Source organism: Clavelina lepadiformis, chromosome 5, assembly GCF_947623445.1.
Source record: "Clavelina lepadiformis chromosome 5, kaClaLepa1.1, whole genome shotgun sequence".
NCBI lineage: Eukaryota > Metazoa > Chordata > Ascidiacea > Aplousobranchia > Clavelinidae > Clavelina > Clavelina lepadiformis.
In genome coordinates, this window is record NC_135244.1 from 19,198,873 (window position 1) to 19,210,160 (window position 11,288).

At 37.7% G+C, this 11,288-nt stretch overlaps 2 protein-coding genes across 3 annotated transcripts; one reads left to right on the forward strand and one right to left on the reverse strand.

The window, feature by feature from the left end:
* Positions 1-275: 275 nt before the first annotated feature.
* Positions 276-6,187, reverse strand: LOC143460116 (flavin-containing monooxygenase 1-like). 2 transcript variants are annotated; one of them, XM_076957512.1, is made up of 10 exons: positions 5,881-6,187; positions 4,206-4,324; positions 3,747-3,885; positions 3,379-3,564; positions 3,084-3,211; positions 1,915-2,057; positions 1,505-1,719; positions 1,193-1,320; positions 995-1,120; positions 276-745 (listed from the first exon to the last, which is right to left on the reverse strand). In XM_076957512.1, the coding sequence occupies exons 1-10, from the start codon at positions 5,990-5,992 to the stop codon at positions 527-529; spliced, it is 1,515 nt and encodes a 504-aa protein (XP_076813627.1). In that variant the 5' UTR covers positions 5,993-6,187; the 3' UTR covers positions 276-526. The 2 variants fall into 2 exon arrangements, with proteins under 2 accessions (XP_076813627.1, XP_076813628.1); XM_076957513.1 differs by lacking the exon at positions 5,881-6,187 and having other exon boundaries at positions 4,100-4,241.
* A 671-nt stretch (positions 6,188-6,858) lies between these two features.
* LOC143460115 (flavin-containing monooxygenase 5-like) lies at positions 6,859-11,234 on the forward strand. Its single transcript, XM_076957511.1, has 11 exons — positions 6,859-7,246; positions 7,521-7,671; positions 7,959-8,077; positions 8,159-8,297; positions 8,391-8,576; positions 8,698-8,825; positions 9,618-9,760; positions 10,043-10,257; positions 10,461-10,588; positions 10,675-10,800; positions 11,004-11,234. The coding sequence occupies exons 2-11, from the start codon at positions 7,551-7,553 to the stop codon at positions 11,217-11,219; spliced, it is 1,521 nt and encodes a 506-aa protein (XP_076813626.1). The 5' UTR covers positions 6,859-7,246; positions 7,521-7,550; the 3' UTR covers positions 11,220-11,234.
* The last annotated feature ends 54 nt before the right edge of the window (positions 11,235-11,288 follow it).

Here is an 11,288-nt window from a genome sequence, read left to right on the forward strand (position 1 = left end):
AAATACGGTCAAATTGCTTCTTTAGGTCTTCTTTTTAGGTCAAAATCTATTAAACTTATAATTTTGTAACCATTTTGTAATATCATTCTTCCGTTTTTCTCTTTTCTTGTACCGCAAACAATTCCAGTGCCCCAAATTATACTTAGAACCAAAGCCACAAAGAGAGGGAAGGCCTTTCAGCGCGTCATGTGACGTCACGATGTGAAGGCATTGCATTTGAAACTGCAAGTTGTCAATCTTAATACGCAGAAACGAAAAAAAGTCAACACTAGAAAAGCGTTTTGTCAATTTTAAATGCAGTTTTAGATTAGAAAGTTGCTGTAGACAGTGTAGAGGCTATTAGTATAGCGTTTTTCAAAATAAGGTCAAAATTTAAACTTTTTAGGTCAAAATTTGCAAATTTTAAGGTCAAAATTTAAACTTTTTAGGTCAAAAAAATGATTGCCCTACTTATCATATAGTAGGCTTAGCCAATGAACATTATTAAAAACTTGACTGTAATCGTTTGGCAGTTTATCAAAATGTGCTACTTTTTCATTCCTGACATGATTTCGTCAGTTATATTGAGCGAACGATATCTTGCTTCTTCCCAGGAGTGATTCCCACACAATCTATAATGATATGGTACAACAGGTCCAAAGTACAATTTAAATGCAAGCCTTGGGTCGGTGAAAAGCAGCTTGAAGAAAGGAGGAACTAGTCTCAACTCCTGAGCGAGATCTTCTTGGTATTCAAACAATCCTTCCTGCAACATTAAGTTTACCCATGGTCAACTTTTCTTTACGTCTTCATAGTTCTAATAACAAGTTATGGTTGTTCATTATTTTGTTTTAGATTCTTTAAAGTGTGATTCATATCGAAGTACAGCCCACCCTCACACTATTGTACATATTTTATCACCTTTATACCAAAATAGAACAGAAAATTTCAGGCTCATATCAAACCACATAGGCTTTTATAAACCCCTGAAAAACCGAAAATCTGATGGACGGACCTTAAATACGAAACGTCCTCCAGTGTTTTGCAAAAGGAGGTCTCGTGATTCTCTCCATTTGTTTCGCATCGACTTCTTCGAAGGCAGTTTTGTTTTTCCACTTAAGACTTGGCCAACAAATCGAGCCTGAAAAAAGCAGACCAAAGCTGATTCCTTTTTGGACAGCAACACAAAGCAAAAAGCATTGAAGAGCGTTACCTGCAGTTCAGCGCTTGTCATGGCACTACCCGATCCGGGCGGAAATAAACAAACAAATGTGAGAGTTGAGGGATGTTTAAGTTCCATTGGAAATATCCATTTGTATAAACGTGCATTTTCAATATCAGCTATACGTAAACATCGAATAAAAGATAACGTCTTAATGTGGTAAATCGCGAAACATCGATTGCATGGAGAATTTGAGGATATCATATAGTTCAGGCTATCTATGTCTACATAATTCTGGAAGTAAGCCTCTTTATACAATCGAACGTTTCAAGGCGACACGAAGCAACATTGTTTTCCACTAACCCGGGAAAACATCTTCACTTAAAAAAGGAAAATGTGCTTTGTATCCAGTTGCCATGACAACCATGTCAATTTTTTCCTTTGCGCTGTTTTCAAAGATCACGTGATTGTCTGTAACACGTTCTATACCAGGTCTTGTTTTAACCCGGCCACTATAAATTTTTATGGGCAGTTCATCAGTAATTGTGATCGTAGCGAGTTTATTTGTGGGCGGATACCTGGTACGAATGCAATACATCATTCTATTTCAAAAAGATGGTTTAATATTTTAATAATACGGTTTCATTTGATAACGTGTATAATTTAGTAATCTACACGGCTTAAGCACAATCATAGGTAAGATTATTTTCAAGTTAAAATTGAGTGTTGTATCTCGCAGACCCAAAAAAGTTAACCAGTAATATTAGGCTTACTGGGATAATATTCCGCAAGCTTCGTGGTTCATTCTAGCTTCAAGAACGTTCTTAAACATACTGTTCGCCAACCATGCAGGAATCCATGCCAGTAAAGCTCGTGTAAAGCGATTGGCAGCAGACAAATCCAAGGGCAAACCATTCTTGAAAATATTAACAATAAGAAAGCTTTTCAAGCAAACTAAATAAAGATGCCAGAATAAGGATTTCATCGATGAGCTCTAAAGAAAGTGATGCTGGATAAAAAAAACAACGGATTTCAACAAATTAACGGTTGTTTGGACTTAAGGTTCACTTAGGCTGGGCTAAAAAGTTAAATAAACCGGTCTCAAGTTTTTAATTGGCTGCGCTCAGAATATATATGGATTGGGCTCAACGTTACTGAGGGCTGGTCCAAAGCCAATTTCTCTTTAAGGATGCCTGCACACTGAATGCAATTGCGTCGATCTCCACACGGCAACGCAGTCGCAAGAAATTCCATACGATGGACACCCAGTCGACGCACGCACAGTCTTTACAGTGGTCTGGGCACTGAATGTGTCGATAATTAAACCGGCAGGAGACGTCAACTAGGCTATGTGAGGCAAAGATGTAGCCTGGAAAGCTAAAATGGAGATTTCAAGGCTTACAATAATTTAGCTAACTTTCAAATTTTTCAGTTAGGCTAATTCGCTTTTACCTCGTCATATACGTAGGATACGAGTGTACGCGAACTTTGTTTGGTTATTTAGGTCCTTTTAGTCAATGAAAGGCTATAATGCCATATTTCGAGTTTAATGTAGTTTAGTTCACTTTTTGGTTGTCTTTTTACCATCCGAGCGTGATCAACGTACAGTATACCGGTATGTCAAGTGCATAACCACTCACAAGACTACTTTGAATCGCATGCAGTGATGCGAAAAAAACAAACATGTTTGTTTCGGGGAAACTGATTGGGAATGTACTGTCGTGCGCATACAAAATCATTGCAAAATTGTCATTGCAACACAGGCTGCCGCAAGTCGAGCAAATGACTTTTTTTCTGTGCGAATCACGTCCAGTGTGCAGGCACCTTAACAGTTATAGTAACACTACAATGTTTTTGCACAATTGCCAATGATGTGACTAAATATACCGTAAAATAACCTACACATAGTAAACCAATGTAACACAATCTGTCCCATACGTACCGTATGTATGCGTGGCGCAAGCCATGTACCCGATCTGGCACAAAGGAAGACGTTTTTTGCAGTGACTGCAGCATCGCATGCTAGATCGCAACCAGACGCGCTACAACCGATAACCAAAACCGATTTATCTAAATCAAACAAAGCTTAAGACCTATTTAAGCTGACTAATCACTCTAATAATAAAAAGTAACAAATGTTAAATTCGTTGACAAAAATTTCTCTGTTTAGAGACGGGCTTCGTTTTACAAGAGGCAAGCAAAAGATCAGTGGCGTCCGTACGGTGCATGTAGCTTACCTCTGAAGATTTCTTGGTCAGTATAATCTCCACTGTGGATCACCGTTCCTTTGAACACGTCATGCAACCCCGGTACGTCAGCCTTAACCTGCTTTGCAAATTTTCCAGTGGCGACAATTACTGCGTCGTATTCTTTCTCATTCACATCGTTTGTAATCAGATTTTTTGTTTTGACTATCCAGGTTCCTTAAATAACGACATAAAAAAGTAGTAAAAGATTGAAAAACATTAAAAAACAGGTTGCGGTATAGCTTAGCCTGGCAATCTATCTGGCAGAACCAACCCATTGCAAATGATACTCAAAATTGCATCCTTGATCTTGAATACCAAGTTCACAACACTAACATCCGCTTATTATCTACAACCACCTGTGACTTCGTATGAGTTTGACGGAAATACTTTGACAACTTCGGTGTCAAATTGAATGTGTTCAGTAAGACCAAATTTTTCAGCGTACATTCTGAGATAATCCAAGGTTAGATTTTGATCTAAATAAGGGGGCCAATCCTGCAATTCAAGATAAATTTGCATCGCATCAACGAAAACCACAGTACATTAGTTTTAGGGCCACATCATTAGCATTCACATCGCCAGTATGCTGTAGTTATAGAAGACATTGAAAATAGCGGGGGCGTAATGGCAATAATGGTGCTGGAGATCCGAGATCGAATGTGTGAAATAAACAATTGAGGCATACTAGAGTACTAGACAATGACAATACCATAACAGGGAAAATGACGATAATCCGTGTTTCCATTCAAAAACATTTTCCGTCCAGTTCCGTCATTGCCACCGCTGCCATTTTCTAGCAACCGGTAGCATATTACCTTTGGTGCGGGAAAGTCCGAAAATGAAGAATTGACTTTGCTCACATTTGTCACAAGCGAAGGATACAATTTGACGCAAACATCGTGCTTCGCTCGTGCAACATTATTCCACAACCCACCTAAAACAAAAAAGTTCCACAGGAAATTACTACACGTATAAGTATGGGCCGAGGTTTCAAAAAAATTGACAAGTTTAAGTAAAGCGAAACCTCATTACAGCACCAGATTTGCATGGTGGAGTTGGTGGAGGCCCTGTCATTCAAGCGCATACTTGCCGAGTTTAGCTTTATAAACTCCATCAAAACATCGTGTAAGTATATTTGAGCCAGCTGTTGCTAGATAACGACAAACATTTGAGCAAAAACTAGTACCAGCGTCGACTTAAAAGTAACAGAATACCGGTAACCAGCAACGCTACAGGAATTGAATACATATGCCAATAGCCTTGGGAATACAAGTCTGAAATAGCGATGTGCCGCGAAATGTTTCATGAAATGTATCATGAAGGTTGACGAACGAATCCCGAATCTATTCGAATTAGAACCAAACAATAAAATTTCATCCAAAAGTTGTCAAGTCTTGCTTGTAAAATGACGTAATCGATAAACAAATCGCTTTCTTTCGAAAAATAGCGTTTAAAAAACGATTGAAAAAGCAAAATCGTTTGGAAAACGACCTTCATTGTAAGTATTGCAGACTCTATTTTAGCTTCGTCGGGAAACTAGATCATCATTTTTAACAAAAGTAAGTAAATTTATAAGTAATATTGTATTCGGTTTCGCCATTGTTGGTATTCGTATTCGCCTGAATCTTCCATAAAGGCGATATTCGGCGAATCTATTCGGGTTTGGGTTCGTATCGGCCCATCCCTAGTCTGAAATAATATGGTTAATAAAATTTCGTTCGTGTTGCTACACAAGTATTGCGATTATACAGCAAAACAATAAAATTTTACATCTTTGACGTCAACTTTTCGGTTTAATTAGATAAAAATTCTTAAAAAAGTATTTTTCTTGTATTACAAACAGCAAAATCTTGAGTTGCAGTTGTACAGTTTATATCTGGGAGAGTATCACACTCCGTGCTTATGACAATCAGGGTAACAAGGAGTGGCGTATTTTGAACCGCGTTGCGTTTGCATCGCGCCCAAAATTTGCGGAAAGCAATAAGTTTGCTTTTTACGCTTGAAAATATGCTTGCTTTAAGGTGTTTTGAGGAACCTGTAAAGTGTAAACAGTCTCTCAAATTTTGTTCTTCTGCAGTTACAATCAGAAAATTAGCCTCAGTCCTTGTAAGTCGCCGTCTCTTAAAAATTTCTTAGCGGTCGTCGAGAAGAAAAACTATGTGTACTCAATTTAATATCGTTTAAGATAACAGATTGACTATTTCACCGTAAGTAGGTCACGCAGCCCATAGTTAAAGATAGGCGGTTAGGTTAGGAGAATGGGTGTGCATAAAGTTGATTTAAGCTATTTAGGGTTTAAATAAAGGTAAAATTTAGATTAAAAGGAAGATTTAGGTAAGATTTAACTTGCTACGTTATAATATTCACGTTAGTATAACATCAAACCCTGAAAATAGCTTTGAACGTACGATTTTTCCGGTCTAATAGTGACAGTTTTAAGATAAATAAGTCTCTTTAAAATTTACAACTGAAAGCTGGTTCTTTACCTACCCAAGTCAGCCGTTGTCTCAAAGCAAACAGGTTTTATTCCTTCATCTAAACAGGCCTTTATGCAGGCAAGGCCACTAGTACCAGCACCAACAATGCACACACTTTTGTTCATTGCCTTGATTGCTTAGTAAGTTGAACCTGAGTACGATCGTAGACTCTTTTCGTTAACCAGTAACAAGTTCCTGCGTTTTGTTTGCCTTAGCAAACACAGCCTACAATAGTATCGGGAAAATCATGAGGCGGCCAAAGGCTATAATTAGACAAATCTTTGACTGTGCAGCATTAGTAACCTGGAAAGAAAGCATTAGAGGCTTAAGATACGTAAAACATTGTTCCGAAGTATATTACTTCCTCTAATTTTGCGCTTTGACAACTTTCAGTGCAGTGCCTCTTTGTCCTGTAAAGTATTAGCAATAACAGCATTCTGTAGCCTCCCTCTTTCCTATTCGTGCCAACTAACACGAATATAATTGACGCTGTCTCAGCACTAAGCTAGTTATAGGTACAGTATATACTATACTATATACTATATAGCTTGTTAGCTACTAACACAAGCAGCTGTATTTAAGAGCCGTAGGGCACAAAGTACAACTACCTTCCAACTTGTAACATTGAATGAAAAACAATGTCACACTACTTTTGCAACATACGTGAAATGTTTCTACCACAAAGCAACCATCAGCTCGTTATTCGTTGTTTTCCGCTACGTCACAGTTATTTTATAACAACCCCGACAGGCTGTAGGCAAACAGCGCGACAGCCCGAAGAAACAAAGTGATTATTTTATCCCAAAAGGTCTGCTGATTCAATGTTAATTCGTGTTAGGCAAAAAATCGACTTTTGAAACTATTTTTCGTTTCGAAACCTTTCGTTAACGCGCGGTAACCTATAATATACCTAACACAAGTATATCTTCTAAACAACCTGCTGCGCGACCAACTTGCAGTGAAACATTCACTTAACGTTACGTTGGCGGCGGTGTGGTAATTTTTTGGCCAGCACCGAGGCGTAACTCGAACAAGTAATCTTAAATTTTTAAAGCTTAGATTGGATTGTTAGCTTGTTAGGTTGAAAGATCGAATGTAGCCTACGTAGTAAGTTTAACTTAACTGCCAAATAAGGTCAACATGTAACAACATGGGTTTAGGTTGACAAGTCAGTCCTGACTTAACGTGGCAAATGTGGACCAATTTATTAAATTTGTCGTATCCGAGCCACTGCTCGATTTGACCGGGACCGCTCTGGACTGAGATGCCTACATAGACTTATTTTCTGGGCATAACTTGTTCCAATATGCGTAGTTCTTGTAATTACAAGCAGCAACATAATAAATGAAGCAAGTGTTGGAAAAGGTCCAACCATACAGGTACCAAATCTGCGTTGTTCACTCGATTAAAATTCGACTGGCTAATGATTGATGGTCTGTGTGTTGCATGCCGAATGTCTCTTGCTTCTGTACGCCATAAGTTTTCTTTCTCGTTAAGTAAATGCAGACTTTACACTTTTCGATATCATACCTATTAGGCTATCACTTGGAAGCCAGTTAACATATATGAAGGTTTTCATACTCAACAATCTTTACGAACACATTACATGCTACATATACTGTATATTTATATTCACTGATGCATTGTGTTTAGGACAAGGTTTTGTTCTTGCAAGCGATTGCAATGGCCAAACATTTCAATAGAGTGTGCATTATTGGTGCCGGTGCCAGTGGTTTAACCAGCACAAAGGCTTGCCTCGAGCAGGGAATAAGACCGACTTGCCTCGAAAAAACCTCGGACTTGGGTCTGTATTCCACCGATAGTCGAAATTTAAACAATCCTAAAGACTATTCACAGTAGCTTACATAAACGTCTTTAATGGTAGTTTTTTAAGTATGATGCGTTGGCTTTCAGGCCAACCAGTTTTGAGTTCTATTTGTGTTCAGCTGTTTTAATAAACACTTATTTGTTGTACTTTTTTGGATTCTTTGTTTCTATAAATGCATGATTGCGACCACATTTTTGACACTGTATATTTTCCTGTATAGTGTATACTATAGTCACTGTATACTATAGCTTTTCCTGTTAAAGGTGGAATGTGGAATAACGCTGAAAGAATTAAACACAATATCAGCCCGACGCTGTACCCGTCGCTCATTGCAAATCTTAGCAAAGTTGTTTCTTCGTTTTCGGACTTTCCAATTCCTAAGGTAGGCTTAAAGTTCGGCTTACCGTTTTGGTGTAGTCATCGAAATGAAATTGCGGCTGATACATTTCCTTCAAATCTGCAGGATTGGCCACCCTACCTAAGCAAGAATATGACGTTGGACTATTTCAGAATGTATGCTGAAAACTTCAGCCTTACCCAACATATTCAATTTAACACCGAAGTTATCAAAGTGTTTCCATCGAAATCATACGACGTTTCAGGTATTGCTTACATAAGGCTTTCGAATCAGGCAGGCTTACGTATGATAACAATGTTGGCAATAGTGACAAAACCAAGTTGATATTCTTGTTGAGGATCGTGGATTGTGAGAACGAAAGATCTCATCACGAATGACGTCGATGAAAAGGAATATAGCGCGATTATCGTCGCAACTGGGAAACACGCAAAGAAATTTTATGCTAACGTACCAGGACTGGATGCAACTTTTAACGGTGAAGTGATACACGCTGGAGATTACATCAATCAAGAAATTTTTCGAGGTGTGTATAAATGTTTTTTAATTGTTTTGGTCTGATGTTAAAACTGACGTTGGAGGTCAGGCTGCCCTTGCTCGTACATTAATACGCCGAGTAACAGAATGTTTCGACTAATATTTATCAGATAAATCGGTTTTGGTAATCGGCTCTGGCTCAACGGGCTGCGATATTGCTTGTGAAGCTGCATCCACCGCCAAGAACGTGTTTCTGTCTGCTAGACATGGCACATGGCTTACACCACGTCTACAAAAGGTAAGCCTGACATAGAAGTTTATGAACTTGAAACATTTTACGTTGCTACTTAAGTAACTAATAAACTATACAGTTGTTGGTGTATATAGGATGGGAATTGACTGTTTCACCCAACGGTGCAAAGCAGTACTTTCGTGAGCGAACAAGCCGTTTCCTTGTAAATAACTATTTAAAACATTTTTCTTTATTATGGCAAGCAATTGAAAAACTATCTTCAACGAAGTGCACACTGCAGAGATCTATAGAATAGGTTTTACATTTTAAAGATGCCAGAGCATAACCATAATAAATAAAGAAGATAACGATAAAAACTATTAAAACCCTCAAAGTGTGAAACGTGCGTACTTGTCGTGCGTCAAGTGATAAGATGGCGCACAAAAACTCCCAAAGACGTGAAAATGGCAGTTATAGAAGTAACTGCTTTTGTCTAGTTATTCTATCCCAAACATCTAAGCTTACTTCTATTGTGGGTAGTCTAGCCCACTTGGTGAAGAGAAATTAAAAGGATTTCTGTAAAAAAAATTAAAAACCGCTCAGTGTGAAATGTACATGCGCAGCTTGCCAAGTGCATGTTGGTAACTTACAGGATTACAAAGACAGTTAGAACAGTGAGAAAATGACAAAGCAGGGGTAATTTTAGTCAAAACAAGTTTGCATCCAAAGAATCCTGTTTAAAGGTAGAGATTTATATGCTTAATTTTGCATGATATCTAAGTGTATGATATCTATGTCCTCCATTGTCTTTCAACAAATACTTCACAAGTTTCACTTTTGTCATTTTAAATGTTTTAGAAGGGTTTGCCATTTGACGTAACGATAACGAATCGCTTCAGAAGAAGATTACATCCATGGATGCCAAGTTGGATCGTCAATAGGAGATTTCAAAACATCCTTGAGAGTAGGGTGAACCACGAGGCTTGTGGCTTAAAGTCTATGTAAGATTTCTACAAGGCCATCTTTTAAATTATAGTCTAAGTTACATCACGAAATCGTTTTCCTAAAATACAAAGCCAATGAAACCAAATCAATTACAAATCAAATCGATTGCACCGAGAAATCAAATCAGTTTATAGCTAACTTTAGACAAAATGAGACGCAAAATATTTTTTGCACTCATTAAGGCCATTATTTATAGGCTATATATAGGCCTATACCAATTAGCGGTATAAACTTTATGCTTGATACTTGATAGCTTTATACGTTATTATCCACTTTAGGTATCCACCCACTAGCAGACTCGTTGTCACTACAATTAACGACAATCTGCCTATGAAGATATACAGCGGTCAGGTTAAAACTCGACCCGATATAAAACGAATAACGGAGAATCACGCAACATTTACTAACGGTGCAAAAGATGAAGTTGATGTAATTGTCATGGCAACTGGATACACCACTGAGTTTCCGTTTTTAAGTGACAACGTATTCCCAGGTTTCTTTAGGTTAATTATGCCATTGCAAGGCCGTAGCTAGGGTTAAGTTTCTACGAATGTAAACATGTCAACTACGTCCCCGATTAAATATGTTGTTAAATGTACTTTTGTACCAAAAAGTGCTGCAGTGGGCTATTAAAAAGTAGCGTTATACTCTATGGTATAAGCAGTGTTAGATAACGCTCTGTGTTGCACACTGCAGGCAATTTAGAAAAAGCACGTTTGCACAAATGGATTTTTCCTTTTGAACTTCAACATATATCTAGCTTAACTTTTATCGGAATTTTTCCTGCTGGATCCGGGGCCATAACAATGAACGCTGAGCTACAAGTAGATATATACTTCTCCAGTTTTATTTACCATCCGTAGAAAGATGTTATTGTCAAGAAGAGTTACGCTATCTTTATTGAATTCAGGCTCGTTTCGTTTCACAAGTTTTGACCGGGAGGAAACAACTTCCTTCAAAAGAATCAATGCAAAACACATGGAAAAAATCTAGGGATGTTGTCCTGCAAAATACTGGAGGACGCTTTGCTTTCAAAGTTCTCATTGTTTTATTTTCACTTTTTGAGTTTTGTAGATTTTGCAGAAAATTATCGAAAAACTCCCTATACCTAACTTATAAGCCACAAGTTATAATAATTTTTTATAACTAAATATTTAGCCTACGTTATTTGTTAATTATGAAGTTTTTTTTTTATTATAAATAAAGGACTTTAAATTGAGTAGGCTATTATTTGGGCAGACATCAACATTTGAATATCCAGAAGAGTTGGCTCATGACCTCGATTTGATCCCTTCCTTCTTCAAGCTGCTTTTAACTGATCCAAGATTGGCATTTAGGTTATACTTTGGCCCAATTGTACCTTGTCATTACCGATTGATCGGGGATCATACATGGGACAAAGCCAGAGAGTATGCACTTAACGTATCAGATGAAATTTTATCGGGAATAAAATAAACTGCTTTCAAAGAACTTTGATACGCTTCTTGTATAGAGTTGACATCACCTCTTTTTCGCCATTTCTTT